The sequence below is a fragment of the Herpailurus yagouaroundi genome, unplaced genomic scaffold (genome assembly GCF_014898765.1).
Source record: "Herpailurus yagouaroundi ecotype Mexico unplaced genomic scaffold, PumYag 160, whole genome shotgun sequence".
NCBI classification, from domain to species: domain Eukaryota; kingdom Metazoa; phylum Chordata; class Mammalia; order Carnivora; family Felidae; genus Herpailurus; species Herpailurus yagouaroundi.
In genome coordinates, this window is record NW_024412401.1 from 8,651,869 (window position 1) to 8,667,787 (window position 15,919).

Sequence of the window (15,919 nt, forward strand, 5' to 3'; positions counted from 1 at the left end):
TTTGAAATGGTGTATTTTACCCCTGGACGGCAATTAAGAATAAGAGATTTTGATAGGTAGTGACGTTCAGTAAGTAAGTCACTTGGAGGAACAAACTTGATGTATGTCCTAACGTAGGCAGGGGATGGTGACAATGTATTTTAGAGAGCTTTTCAGTTATTAGGGCTAAAACAAAAGTGGTTTTCTGGTCAGCCTTCCCCTAACCAGAAGCATTCTGGTTAGTCAAGATACCATAATAGCTTACTGTTTTTTCTTGTGAGAGCGAAGCCAAGGGGCCAGCAGAAGCCTGCCCGAAGACTGGAAGACACCCAGCGTCTGGGCTGCTTTCGACACTTAACTCCGGAGATGCCTGCTGTGGGAATTGACTTAGCTGGGTAGTGGGGAACCCTTCCATGAGGAGTAGAACACTCCTTATGCAAGATTCCCTTCTACCTGACTGGGTTGGAATCCTATCCTGTGCAGCACAGGTCCTTACCATGAAGAGGAAGATGAAGGCGTGGAGGATCCCGTCCACAGTTTTTTGTTTCTCTGTGCCTGCAGCCCCTTCATTAGCATAAATAACCGAGAACCGCCTGTGTGTGTTACCGTTACATTAACTGCAAAGTGCACATGTATTGTTTCACCGAGGATGTCTCTTTATTCTATTATGGAAAACTTACGTAGCAGTATAGGGTCATTTATCCCTACTTTGTACTTTAAAATTTTGTTACTTCAAAATCAATTTAGCCTCTGTTCTCTGATTTGTTGGAAAGATACATAGACAGGCAAGAGGAAGAAGCCGAACCTGGTGGGCAGTGGGGGAATGTTTGTCAGGAAGCTGATATTCTTCTAGTCTTTTCTAAATGTGAACGGTGGCTTTTTTTTTTTTTTATTTATTTTTTTTTTTTTTTTTTTTGGTCTCTGTTGTGTTTCACATTCATTTTATTTGGGTCTTGCAATTGTGCCCTGTTCTCTGTGAATACTTCTTATTGTTCTTTTGTAACCACTGCTCAGTGTTAGCACCATATTTCATTGATTCACACACATCTTTTCACATTTTAACGTCTTTGAAAATGGGTTGCATCTAGTAATTCGTGGCAGCAGTTGTTACTGCTAATAGTTGGTGTGGCTTGCACAATTGTGAACTTCGCCACGATTTTCTAAATGAGTCTGAAAGGGCTCTTCCGTTAATAGAAAATCACAATTCTACATTATGAGGAGCATTATATAACATAGGTTTAATTGGCAGCCTTTTTTCCTTAGTGGTTCATAAAATAATGGTGCATCTTGCAGTTGATGGCCAGTTACAGTCAATGAAATATGGTATATTTTGTAAATGGGCACCAAAACTGTTCACTGGTCTTCAGTTCTTGTTACTCTTCCTTTCACTGGGAGGTAAGAGACAGTTAATTGATCTTAAACTTAATATTCATGTAAATGAGTGATTTATATTGCAAAACTGAGACCATCATGCGCTGAGGTCTTAAAGGACTTCCGATGTGTGAAATACAGAAGAGAAGCAAAGGAGTGGGTGCTGTGTTTTTCTGCGCGCTTTTCCGGAGACCTAAGTTGAGTGCAAGGCTGACAGGGATTCACAGTTGTATCATATGTTGGTCCAAGTGCAGGGTCAACACTTGGCTGGAGTTGGAAAGGTATTTCCCAGCCTGTGCACAGGGTGGCTGTCCTTGCTGCCAGCCCCCGGCTCTAAGACGGCGGTGCTGGGTGGGGCCAAAGAACTACAATGGAGTTGCGGTGGTAGGAAAGAATGATATTTATGTACTTAAGTCATCATCCCTCCTATAAAAGTCTTAGATTTAATTTCGGGCTTTTTGACCAAAGTAGGATATGGGAAAGTTTCAGAGATTCATGAGGCCAAAAGCTTATTAAAGGGCTGAAACCTCTGAGAAAAATAAGAAAGAAATTAAATCACGGAGCCTAAGGGGGAGAGAACGGCGACTGCGGTTGGGGGGGGGGGGGGTGGGGAGACCTGTTGGCTCAGATCGGCGGCGTGGGTCACGGTCATCAAGAGGGGGAGGAGTTTTCTCCATCTTCGTTAAGGGCATGATGAAGCACGATGGATTTCATGTAGATGCAAAAATGATTTCAAAAGCTGTGAAGTTTCTCGTTTGTCTCCTGGTTTAAGCGACCTCGCGTGACCTTTTAATACTAAGTGACAGCAGTGTGAACTGAGAACCTGGCAATTTTCTTAACATCTGTGAACTGTAGTCTGCTTATTGGGATCAAAAGGCTTCCCTTGAGAGTTGTTATGAAGATAAGAAATCATGCCCGTAGAATTGCCTAATTCAGTGCCTTGCGCAGATCACGCGCTCAAACGAATGGGACTTGCCTGCCTGGCGCACGCGTGTTCCTATCAGCTAGTATCGATATGAGTTACCTTCAAAGGCACTAATTGGAGAGAACCTCTCACACAATGTATTTACTGATTATTTATTTATTTATTTATTTATTTATTTTTAAGGCTGTGGGTCATCTCATTGCTGCCGTCCTAAAGGAAAGTGGTTTTTCAGAAAAGATCCACCAATCCACAGACCAGGTCTGTATTCAACCTCGTGCTTGAGTTCTATGTGGATACTGCTGCCAGCCGCACATACGCACTTCTTTCGTTTCTCCCGGAGTTCAGGTCACTGTAGAAATGAGACGTTCCTTGCCTTGGTGGGTTTTTTTTTTTTTTTTTTTTTGGTTTGCCATTTTTTTCTTCCAAATGCTTGACATTTAAAAATTTTGTTACGACAGACTCGGGTATTGTGTGGGGGGGGGGGGGGGGGGGGGGGGGGTCACGGGGAGTAGTCTGGTGACTGTTAGGGAAAAATAACCCCGGGTGAAATGAGGGTAGACATGGCCTTGGAGAATGCTGGTAGGATTACCTCTGAGGGCATATTTTTGCCCTCATTTGCCTCATTTGCCCTATATTCATTTATCAGAGCAAGTGAATATAGAGGGGATCAATTTGGATGTGGGCGATTTCTTGTACTTTATGGTGGCCCAAAAAGGAGTTCTGCGTGGGAAAGGTCGGGCATCCGTACTTGGAGCTGAAGGATGCATGTCTGAACCATGCATAGGACAGGGGAATGCTGAGAGAGGAAGCCATGCTGAGCTTATACCGAGCTATATAGCACTTGGGTTTTGGTCACCTGGTGTGTATTTTGACCTGACGGTTGGAAACTCCACTTAAGTAGGTGCTCTAAGGTAAACTCCGTGGAAAATACCAGTGATGGAAATAGGACGATGTTTCTCACAACTGAAATCCGTTGATTTCCTTTCTCGCACGTGGCTTTCTCCCCACCCCCCCGCCACCTTGCGTTTGATCAGCTATTCCAGGTTACCCCTCTCCATAGCTTCCGCTGCCATGTCGAAATAAGCATAGAGGCAAACTTCTCTAATTGGCATTTGTCTGGCATTTGTGTGTACTCCTACAAATTAGGTTTCCTGAGAACCCTGATCTTAATCCTGCCGATAATCGCATTATGTACTCTGAGATGATCTAGTGGTTTTACTTAAACGGCCAGGATTTATTGAATGTCAGATGCCTGTAACTAACTGTTTTCTCTTCTGTTAATAAATGAATGCTTACTTCCATGAGGGCGTAGTATTACCTGAGGCGATGGTTTTTTATTCACTGATTTCGTTTTTTTGGCTTCTAATGGAGTAATGACATTTAGAACCCTTTGGTACTGGCTGTACAGGCGAATAAAATTTCCTTCTGAATAAAAGAAATGGAATATAAATATTTCTTTCCTGCTGTGACTATTAAAGAAATATAAATATTTCTTTCCTGCTGTTAGAGTGGGATCCTAAGACTGAAAAGGCTCCCAAAGCCAGCCACAGTGGGAAAGTGGGCACAAGATGATGTTGATTTTCATTCTTTGAGTTATTCTGTGGGAGCTGAGGATCTGAATTTTTTTTTTCTCAGATTATACACTTTTCTAATAAGTTCTGTCCAAAGGCAGGAAAAATAACTTCATTATGTGTTCTTTAAATACATTAAAAAACAAAAACAACACCTCAAACCGCGTGTCACTCTAAATGGGCTTAACCCATCATACATTCAAATGTGGATTCATCACGAGTAGTGAACCCCCTGGGGGTTGTTGGGTCGTGGGTTCCTGAGAAAGTTGTGAAAGCTAGAGTCTCTGGTTTTATAGGATTTTTCAAAATAAAGCACTTACATTGACTCCTGTGCCCTTCTGGTGCTTTTCTGTCAAAGATGACAGGTTCATAGCGTGTGGGGGCAAAAAGTCCATTTCTTTCCTGACCAAAGCGGTCTTCTCGGCTTCTGTTGGTCGCTGTGGGCGGGGCAACTTGGGAGTATCCTGTTTTACCTCACTGCCTTCCCTCTGGGCCCACGTTAGACTCGAGTAAGTTGGGGCAGGGACATCGTTGGGGCGGGGTGGGGTGCATGGAGGTGGTAGAGTCTGGTGGTAGGAGAGCGGAAACACGTTCTGAAAATGTTACCGCACGTAGGGCTTGAAGCATAGGTATGATCTGGAGCGCAGCGCAGACTAACTGCTGGACTGACATGGATGGTGGCTGGTCAGAGGGATTGGTTAGAGCCCGGTGTCAGAGTCCAGTCTTAGTTTTGATCTCCTGTTGGGTTCGTCGTGTTGCTCGCCCCAAGTCATACGGCTGAGTGCAGCCGCCTTAGTTTGCACCAGATGAGAGCGAGCTGCTCTCTCCGAACGCATCCATTATCTCTCCTGGGGAGCTGACTTGAGTTTATTCTACAAATGGTGGGACAAGAGCACCGTCTTTGTCGAGGGAAGGTAGCCTGCTGGGAACAAATTCGACGAACGGCGCGGGGGATTCTGTATGCTTTTGGCGCTCCTTGCAAGTGTCTTCTAATCACTGGTTTGATTTCAGACTCCGGCTTTGAACTTGCTGTGGGAGAAGTGTTGCGGTGATAATGCGGTGGTTCGAACGGCCTGCTGCGAGGCTCTGGTGGCACTCGTCGCCCAGGATCACGCAGAGTTCAGCTATGTGCTCAATGGGATACTCAACCTGATTCCGTCGACCAGGTCGTCTTTCCTTCCCGTTTGATCAGCGAAACACTTACATTTTTAGAAAACAGATTCACGAATTTGCCATTAAAGGTCCACATTCACCCTACTTGCCAGTTGATTTTCTTTCCCTTCAAATGTCATGCCGTTGATATTTCGTAGGCGCTGATTTAAACCCTATAGTTGTGGAATTTGTGGTCAGTTGCTGTCTGTAAGTTTCAGGGCTCTGCTTAAATGTGTCATTGCTTTAAAAAAATTTTTTTTAATGTTATTTTTTGTGAGAGAGAGAGCATGAGCAGGGGAGGGGCATAAAGAGAGGGGGGCAGAGGATCTGAAGTGGGCTCTGTGCTGACAGCAGAGAGCCTGGTGTGAGGCTTGAAATCATGGATTGTGAGGGGCACCTGGGTGGCTCAGTCGGTTGAGCGTCCGACTTCAGCTCAGGTCACGATTTCGCGGCCCGTGGGTTCGAGCCCCGCGTCGGGCTCTGGGCTGACGGCTCAGAGCCTGGAGCCTGCTTCCGATTCTGTGTCTCCCTCTGTCTCTGCTCCTCCCCCGTTCATGCTCTGTCTCTCTCTCTGTCTCAAAAATAAATAAACGTTAAAAAAAAACAAAACAAAACATTAAAAAAAAAAAAAGAAATCATGGGTTGTGAGATCATGACCCAAGCCGAAGTTGGACGCTTAATTGACTGAGCCACCCAGGTGCCCTGTCACTGCTCTTTTTTTTTTTTTTCTTAAATGAAGAAAATAGCTAAGTAGTTTATAATTCCTGAGTGCAGTGCAAATTCTTGACTTACATTAAGCAAGTAGGTTGCCCATAAGCAATACTACTCCCACGGTGGTAAAGTTTATATATTACTGGTAATATTTGGTCAGACTTTGGCTTTAGTACGTGAATTAGAAAATAATAGCACTGGGGCACCTGGCCGGCTCAGTTGTAAGAGCATGCAACTCTTGATCTTGGGGTCATGAATTCAAGCCCCACATCGGGGGTAGAGATTACTAAAAATATAAATAAAACCTGAAAAAGAAATAACAGCATGAATTTTTAAAAAAAGTATTTTGTGATTTACACGTGTTTCCTCTGATTATCTCAAGTAAAGCATGTTTGGTGTTTTGAATTTTTGCTCTGACTGTATTTATTTATTTATTTTTTAAGTTTATTTATTTATTTTGGGAGAGAGAGCGAGCGAGAGAGAGCCCCAACGTGTGCACCAGCACATGCACAGGTGCAAGCAGGGGAGGAGTGGAGAGAGCGGGGAGAGAGAATCCCAACCAGGCTCCACGCCGTTAGCCGCAGAGCCTGGCCCGGGACTTGAACTCATGCCCCGTGAGATCATGACCAGAGCCGAAGTCAAGAGTCAGATGCTTAGCTGACTGAGCCACCCAGGTGCCCCTAGTGTGACTGTATATTTATAGACTGACAATAATGGAGTTGAAAGTATTGAAAGGGGCATACAGCGTTCTGAGGTGGTCAAACAGGACCGTGTGGGAACCACATCATGGAAGTGAGCGTCTCTCGTGGCACATTCCCTGAAAATGAGATGCCCCTCTTTGCCTCAAGAAATGATCTTCATCTGGATGTCTTCAGTTTTGCCTACTTTGAATCACTGGGGCGTCTGCTCCCTTCTCTTAGTTCTTACCCAGCCTCTCCCCTCCCTCTCTGTGGGGCTGCTTGTTCTCCCTGTTGTCCTCCGATGTGAAGGCTGAGTAACCTCTGGCCCTTTAACTTTGCTTCACAAATCTTATTTTGTTCCCTTAGATCCTCTCTTGGTATCTTTTTGGAACCTGGATTTTTCCTTCTTTATCTTTCCTTCTTTCTTTTTCTTTATAGCGTGCCGCCTGTAGTTCGAAGTCCAAACTCTTCCGAGTGCTCTGCATGCCCTTGCCCAAACTAGGGCCCAGCCTTCTGTTCAGCCTGCGTGTCCTGCCACGAGCACTCCTCTCCGGCCACACACAGGCCTTCCCTACTCCCTGTTCTTGAGCTTCTGCATGAATGGGAAGGTTTCTTCCCGTTTTCCTTCGGATATCATGCCCTTCATGCCTCAAGGCTCAGTCCAGGCGTCCCTTCTCCTGCCTAGATACCTTCTCTCTTCCCAGCTGGGCTACTTGTTCTTTCGTAGTATATATATTTTTAAACCTGTATTTTTATGCTTAGCACATTTTTTGACAGTTATTAGATGATCGTATATTTCTGAATAAGTAAGGATTTGATCGTGGCTAAAAATGTAATGATTTTCTATCTTTTTCCTCGTGTGAATGCTCACACACGCGCACCTACACATACCCTTCAAAAAGGAGTTAAAAAACTTTTTTTAATGTTTTTGTTTATTTTTAAGACAGAGAGAGAGCATGAGCAGGGGAGGGGCAGAGAGAGAGGGAGACACAGAATCGGAAGCAGGCTCCAGGCTCTGAGCTGTCAGCACAGAGCCCGATGCGGGGCTCGAACTCACGGAGTGTGAGATCATGACCTGAGCTGAAGTGAGATGCTCAACCGACTGACCCCCCCAGGTGCCCCTAAAAAAGGAGTTTTGAGGAGACTTTTAAAACGTCAAGTTTTGGGGTACCTGGGTGGCTCAGTCGGTTGAGCATTCGACTTGGGCTCAGGTCATGTTCTCCCGGTTTGTGAGTTCAAGCCCCACGTTGGGCTCTCTGCTCTCAGCACAGAGCCCGCTTCTGGTCCTCTGTCTTCCTCTCTCTCTGCTCCTCCCTTGCTTGCACTCTCTCAAAAATAAATAAAACATCAGGAATTTTTTTTTAAGTTTTAATGTGTCTCTCTTTTAACTTACTGGTTGATCTTAAGCCACATAGATTTTGCCTTATGCTTTTTTTCAGATGCAGGTAATGGTATTTGTTTCCCCCTAAGTAGTTTTCAAGAGCCTTAAAATTCATAAACATAAAATCTGCTTGCACTGTGTAGTTGTACTGTTTATATTCAAAAGTAAGTTACTAGCAGCTAAGGGGCCACAGTGATGTCTCTGTTTACATAAGGGAGAATTAGAGCAGGTTAGATTATACCTTTTTTTTTTTTTCTATTAAGATTATGTTTATAAGTGATCTCTTCACCCAGCATGGGGCTTGAACTTACAACCCTGAGATCAAGAGTTGCATGCTTTACTGATTGAGCCAGCCAGGTGCCCCTGGAGATCATTTTTTTTTTTTTAATGTTTATTCATTTTTAAGAGAGACAGAGTGCGAGTGGGATAGGGGCAGAGGGAGAGGGAGACACAGAATCCGAAGCAGGCTCCAGGCTCTGAGCTGTCAGCACAGAGCCCAGTGCAGGGCTTGAACTCACGAACTGCAAGATCATGACCTGTACCAAAGTTGGCCGCTTAACCGACTGAGCCACCCAGGTGCCCCTGGAGATGATTCTTTAACAAAAATAAAGTGCTTTCTAATTTTTCCAGCTGCATAGTATTCCATTGTATGCATGTGCCATAATTTACCAATTTCCCATTGTTGTCAATTATTATTATTATTATTTTTGCAATTACAGGCAATGCTTCAGTGAGTAATCTTATACATAAAGGTGTCCATTAGTTTTCAAGGGTCTTGGGAAATAGGGTCAAGATATGGAAGAAAGCCTTGCATTTTACAGTAAGCAAATTTAGGAATCTTAACAATTGAAAGATCCTGGGGAAACATTTTTTTTCTTCAAAGTTTCTTATCTGAGAATGTTCCTGTCTAACTTATCAGCCACAAAGAGAAGTGAACAGGGTAGACCCTGAAGCTAACCGATTTAATTTTGGAATCAATTTGGTGATGAAATGTATTATATAAGTGCTATTTTTTTTTCATTGTTGCCAGTAGAGATAATAATTGTTTTTCAAGAATTTTTTCATTTATTTCAAGTAGCAGAGCTTTGTGGTTTGTAGTGATTACAAAGACTATACTTTGCATTGTTTATGTCTTAAGAAAAAAAAACAACAAAATGGGAAGCAAATTTAAGAAATTAAATTTAATTTAATTAAAAACAGGAGACCGAAACAGCCTCTGCCTTCAAATGCTGTTCCAGGAATTTTCTGACACAGAAAACCATCTTTTTGCTGTGCAAATGGAAGCAAAAGAAAACTGGGGCACTGGTACTTATATGGCACAAAATAGACTTCAAAATAAAGACTATAACGAGAAACAGAGACGAACACTATATAATGATAAAGGAGACAATCCAGCAGGAGGATGTAACAATTATAAATATTTATGCACCCAACACGGCAGCACCTAAATATATAAAGCAACTATTAATAGACATAAAGGACTGTAACGCCCCACTTATAACATTGGACAGGTCGTCCAGACAGAAAATCAACAAGGGAGACAGTGGTTTTAAATGACACATTGGACCAAACGGACCTAACGGATGTATCTAGAACATTCCATCCAAAAACCGTGGAATACACATTCTTTTCAAGTGCACATGGAACATTTTCCTGAGTAGATGCCATGTTAGGCCACAAAATAAATCGCAGTGAATGAAAGATTAAAATCCTGTCCTGCGTCTTTACTGACCACAACAGTACAAAACTGGAAATAACAAACAAACAAACATACCCAAACCTAAAAAACGCCACCATCTTTATCTTTGGGATCTCAAAGCAGGAATGACTTTGTCATTTCCCTGTGCTTCTTGGCTGAGACATTTTGGATCTTCCGTTTCCGGTATTTAACTGTCTACTTGTTTCTGGATTTCTCTTCTTAAATAGAGGTTTGTCAGAACATAGAGGCACCCTGGGAACAGTGCCCCTCAGTAATTGCTCAGCTTTGATGTAGAACAATAATTGTACAATGTTCTCTTTTCTTTTTGCCTACTAGCTAGGCTGGCTGCCTTTAGGAACGGAGAGAGAGATTGAGAGAAGGAGTAAGTGGGGCAGAGTAAGAAGCAGCCTTCTATCGAATAGATATTTTAGAGAATGTAGCTTCTGGAGCTTTCTCAGCATTGCAGTGAATGTTGAAATCTGCAAGGAAAGATGGAAGGAAAAGTCAGTGAGGTCATCGCTCCCCGCCTTCTAACCTGCTCCTGGGCCCTTTGCGAGACTAGTCTGTAAAATTCTCTTGGAACATGTATGGAAACCCTCCCTGCTCCCTCCACCAATTCAACCTGCAATTTGAGAAACATTGGTCTAGAGCCTGCTCCATTGTATAGTCTAACTTTGAAAAAGACTTGACGTTTGTCAAACTCTGGTTGTCTAAATTTTAGGGAGTGGCTGGCAAAGTGTCTGGCTCTATTTGAGAGACTGTTTCCTTCAAAGGAATAGTTTGATGTCTAAGAGTGTTCTCGGTTCAAAGCTGAGGCAACATGAAACACTTGTAAACTAAACTAGTTTTTATAGCTTCTGTAAACAAAGAAATGGATTTAAGAGGTCTAAAATGTTCTTTTAATCAGTAAGGAAATTTGGAAAAAAAAAATTATTCCCTAGTGAGGGTGAAGGAAAGAAGGGGGACCACAAAGGAAGCGTAGTAAGGAAATCATTATCACCAGTTAGATGTGAATTTTGAAATTAAACAAAACTGAAATTAAAGTGAATGATACATGGTAGCGTGTGCTTTTCTTGTCTCTTAAGGCACTGCTTGTTTTCAGTTTCGATTGTTTTAGGGTTTGTTTGTTTTTGTTTTTACATTGAATTTATCCTGAGATAAAGATTCTCAAAGCAAGGAGTTTTTCCATTTTTCTGTTCTTAGGTCCCTCCCTTCCTCCCTTAACTGCACTCGCTTCTAGAAAGCTCATGCAGCCATTGTCATAGTTGCTTAGTAACGGGACTGTGCATAAAAACTGTATTCTCCTGTGGAACCAGGTATTCAGTTTTTGATATTGAGATGTCACGACAGCCCGTAATTTCAGTTCAACTGCTTCCCCAACCCCTTCCTTCTTTTAAAAACGTGTTTGGTAGGATGGTTATGCTCTAGATAAACTAGGCTAGCCTTTGATTTATGTGTCTTTTGTGCTTTTAAATGGGCAGACACCTGCAGTTTATGCATTTCGGGAAAATAAAGTGTGCTAAGGTATGAGAGATGAAAGTCTGTTTTCTGAGATCCCGAAAGCAAAGTCTACTTTTTCAGTGAAATCTTGCATAGAATATTAAAAATGCCCACGGTGGTCCTGAGTAAAGGTGATGGATTCAGTGAGTCTGTGATCATGGATTGATGAAGGTCCAAATTGGTTAGAAATGATTCTGAGAACTATTGGGAGTATTGAGGGTAATTTAATGAGAGAAATTCTTGTCTCTCAGGGTCTTCTCTTTTATTGATGACTCTGTTCCTTGGGAAACTTAATTGTCTTGTGCTTTTGTAGGAAATAGCTAGCAACTGAGGACACACGGTATTCATCTCTTGTGTTATTGAAGCGTTTCCGTACTATTTAGCGTCTTTGTTTTTATTTTATTTGGCAGGAGAAGAAGAAACAAGGAAGGAGGACTTTATGAGGTTCCCCAGGGCTTAAGGGGTACAGTCATCTGTGCTTTCATCTGTAGTTGGGGCATCAGAGTATTTCTCTTGAATTTGAGATGGTTTCAGGGTTATATCTCCATGGATATCATTGCTCATTTAGCTCTTATCTGAGAGTGACAGAATCACTAGACCATGTCTGTTTCCCCATCTTGTCCCTTAAATATTCCTGTGAGCAGCTCAGCTTGTTTCCAGATGTTTTCCTTTTCTTCTTTCCAATCCTTTTTCTTTCCCTAAAATCCCCAAACCTCTCTCAGCTTGCAGCTCGTAACCAGAAAAGTGATTCCAGTTACTTTTCTCATGTAGGACATTCTGCCCTATTTCTTTTCAAGTTCCTTGATCTGGTTGAAGGCTTTGTCACAAATCTTCCATTGTAAGAGTCATATGTTTGTGCTAAGATGTTTCTAGGTGATTTAAGAAAAGCAACTACTGTAACACATGTTACTTTTATAGTGGGAAAAGGCTTCATAAGGAATCAGGCTGTTTTCTGGTACTGAGAAGACAAATGAGTTCCCCGAGCAAAAAGTCAATAGCATTATATTCTTACTTTTTCTTTTTTTTTTGCTATTTATTCAAGCATGGGTTCCCCAGAACTGTTTTTGATTTCCTTCCTTTCTTCCTGGTCTTCTTTGTCTCTCTCTCTCTCTCTCTGTCTCTCTTTTCTCATATAATTTTGTAACGAATTTAGAAAATGATTTGATCGTTAATCTAATGTTTAGCGTTCTCTTATTTGCTGGTGACTTACTGTGCTTAAGGCTGACCAATTATCCTTTCTGGTTAAAAAAAGGGACTTGGCCACATGTGTACCATTTGTTCCCGATGTGCTCACGGATGCCCCCTTCAGAGATAATTTGGGCCATTCGTTTCGACCCAGACCCTTGTTATTCTCATCCCTGGTCAAAAAATTAGTATGGCTACTTCCTTGTACCTCGTATTTGGAATATTTCAAAAGCAAAGAACCAAGCGTACTTGAGGTATTTCCCAAAGGCGACTGAGCACACATGAGAAGTGTTTAATGTTGTAATCAAATCAACCCCAAACAGAGGAAACCTGATGTATGCTATTCATATGCACACTAGTAATTGGGCTGTGTTTATCTAGAGAGATATTTACCTAGAGAGAAGCAATTTTCGCGGGTGGTTTTAATTACTATAGTTTGTACAGCTTGACCAAAAATGTTTTCCTTTCTGTCTTATTTATTTCTTTGTAATACTCAGCACCATTGCTGACCCACACACCCCTCTCATTATAGGATCTGGGTCTTGGCTCTCATGCCATTGAAAATTGAGGTTCCTCTTGTGCGTTGCCTCTTACCACTGTGCTTGTAGCTCAGGCCAGAAGTTTCTGTTGCTCTTGCTTAGAGGGTTCTTGAGTCAATTCAGCTTTTTCTGGCACCTTCCCAAGGAAGAGCTTGATCCAGCTGGCCTTTACTGAAGGACTTTTAGAAGCAGGTTACTGAGTATGTTAGGACTCTTTGGGCTACAAGTTACAGAAAACCACTTGGACTAATTTGAGCATAAAAGGGTGACTTTTATCTTTTTTTTTTTTTTTTTTTTTTTTTTTTTAGTAAAAGAGTGTCCCATAAGACCCAAGAACAGGGATGCAGCCAAGCCTCAAAGTGAATTGAATACAGGCTGTGTGTTTCTCCCCCTTTACTGCAGACCGAGTTTCTCTGCCTCTAATCTACAGGGCACAACCTGCTCCTGGGTTAATATTTCTTACGTATAAGAGGCAGCCAGACTGAGGTTGGCCACAGTTACAGATTTCCAAGGACCAGTGTGCATGAGATGTTCCCTCTGGACCAGTCAGGTCTGCCGGGGGCTATATATTAGTTTCCTAAGGCCGCTGTTACAAAGGACCACAAACTTGGTGGCTTTAAGTAACGTAAATGTGTCATTTCACAATTCTGGAGGCCGGAAGTCCCAAAGCAAGGGAGTCTGCAGGATTGGGTCCTTCTGGAGGCTGGGAGTATGTGTTCCCTTTCTCTCTCTTAGCTTCTGGTGGCTGTTGCAACCTTTGGCGTTCCTCGGCCGGTGGCTGTATAACTCCAGTCTCTGCCTCTGTCTTTTTAAGACCTCCTCCTCCGTGTGTCTGTCTCTCCTATCTCTGCTCTCCCTCTCCTTTTTCTTAAAAGGACACCAACCATTGAATTTAAGGCCCACCCAGAATCATCTGATCGCCGGATCTTGATTATATCTGCGGAGACCCTGTTTCCAAATATAGTCACATTCACAGGTACCAGGGGATAGGACTTGAATGTGTCCTTCTGGGAGACACAGTTTAACCTTCAGCAGGCTGTGTGTCTTCATTATGTGAACATATGTGTACTAGGTTCCATATACAGTAACCACACGAACGGGGAAGGAGTGGCAATTCCCCAAACAGAGGGGACTGGAACACTATTTCCGAGGACTCTTCTGCAGCAGAACTGAATTGAGGGAAAGCCATGACGTTGGAAATAGGTACCTTTCAGCCCCTCAGCTCAGCTGTGCTTAAGTATGAGTGACTGATGTTAGATCGGTAATTGCTCTGACAGGGATAGAGACAGGAAACACTGAGTCAATAGAGAATCATTGTCAAAGCTAACATAATTGTGTTATTGTGATGGTGAGATGCCACCATCTTTTCCGTTATCATCATCCTCTGGAATATTCATTTGAAATGATATATTAGCTCTCCAAACAGTAGCAATGGTAGAACCAACCACTGCCTTGATGGCCAGTGGGGAGGGAGGGAAGGAAACTAGCTTACAGTGTGACCCAAAAAGTTACCAAGAAAATTTTGGACGAAGTTGGTGTTAGAAAGAAGAACTTTTCCTCTGACTCTAAAAACTTTTTTAATAGACGATTTCAAAAATAGGTAGAACAGTATTATGAACCCTCATGTTCTGTCACTCATCCCAACAGCCTCTTAAAACATCCTGCTCCCTCCATAACCAACCCCCTGCCATGCTTGGAAGGAAATCCCGGACACTATATAATTTCTTCTGTATATTTCCTTTTAAAAAACAACAGTACTGTCATCAGTATAGCTGGATATACGTGTGTGTGTGTGTAATTTTTTTTTTTTAATTTTGATGTTATTTTTGAGAGAGAGAGCAGGGGAGGGGCAGAAAGAATCCAAAACAGGCTCCAGGCCCTGAGCTGTCAGCACAGAGCCTGATGTGGGGCTCGAACCCACGGACCACAAGATCATGACCTGAGTTGAAGTCAGACACTTAAGCAACTGAGCTGCCCAAGCCACCCAGGCGCCCCTTACTTTAACTTATTCTATCAGGAATCTTAAGTTGGTTTTGTTTTTTTTTTTATTTTAAAAAAAAAAATTTTTTTTTCAATGTTTATTTATTTTTGGGATAGAGAGAGACAGAGCATGAACGGGGGAGGGGCAGAGAGAGAGGGAGACACAGAATCGGAAACAGGCTCCAGGCTCTGAGCCATCAGCCCAGAGCCTGAGGCGGGGCTCGAACTCACGGACCGCGAGATCGTGACCTGGCTGAAGTCGGACGCTCAACCGACTGCGCCACCCAGGCGCCCCTTAAGTTGGTTTTAATGTTGCAGTTACATGGATTAAGATGTATTAAAAAAGAAACAAACAAACAAACAAACAACTCCAACAAAACCCACCAGCCTCCCTTCTGGGGAAGGGCAGAGTGTGAGAGAGAAAGGGAGGGGTTGCAGAGAGAGAGGGAGAGAGAATTCCAAGCAGGCTCCGTGCTGTCTGTGCAGAATCCCACGTGGGGCTCCATTTCATGAACCGTGAGATCATGACCTGAGCCCAAATCAACAGTTGGACACTTACCTGACTGAGCCACCCAGGCGCCCCTTAATGACAGATTTTCGTAAGGAAGTTATCTGATACAATCATTTCAACGTGCATGTGTAAAAATCATGTAGTTAGAGAACTAGAAATTACTTTTAGAGGTCACTTCTGCAGTCAAGCAAGATGGGTAGCCACCTTCCATCCAACTATGGAGGGTGCCCGGAAGGGGTATGTCAAAGGTGACTCCTTGATTTCTGGCTCGCCTAACAGGTAGATAGGGAACATCAAAAGACAAGGTGTGTGGAAGGGGCAAGAATTAGGTTTTAAACATGTTGAATTTGAGGCACATTCCAGTACCGGAGCGGGAATATCAGGTGACACGTTATGCCCTGAATGTTCGGCAGAATAGGTAACCAGATCTTTTCTGCCCTTATTAAAGCCTTCACTTTGATTCGTTAAGGAACTCTTCTGCGTACCTGTGTACCTCAAACACAGGCAGCCTGCTTGTCTACCTACGGGCTAATTCCAGGTCCTGCAAACGTCTCTCCGAAGTCTGCTTTTTCATATTAACATGTTTTCATGTCTGTGCCAAACTGGCGAAAGAGAAGTCCTAAATAAAGGACCCCGTGGTTATTTCATTGTTTATTTAAATTTCCGCTCATACTATCCACCTAGATCAGATTTCATCTCCTGTTTGTGTTCAGTGGCCCAGCTTCATCTTGAGAT

At 42.9% G+C, this 15,919-nt stretch overlaps 1 protein-coding gene across 4 annotated transcripts in view; it reads left to right on the plus strand.

Moving 5' to 3' along the window:
* FOCAD (focadhesin) overlaps positions 1 to 15,919 on the plus strand; it is a 316,309-nt gene that overhangs the window by 33,281 nt on the left and 267,109 nt on the right. The window contains exons 3-4 of one of the 4 annotated variants that reach the window (XM_040481365.1): positions 2,459 to 2,533; positions 4,858 to 5,012. The exons of 1 other annotated variant lie outside the window; for it this stretch is intronic. In XM_040481365.1, coding sequence (XP_040337299.1) covers positions 2,459 to 2,533; positions 4,858 to 5,012 — 230 coding nt within the window. Of the gene's footprint in view, positions 1 to 2,458; positions 2,534 to 4,857; positions 5,088 to 15,919 lie in introns of those variants that run through there. 2 more of the 4 variants (XM_040481368.1, XM_040481367.1) reach the window with 2 other exon arrangements.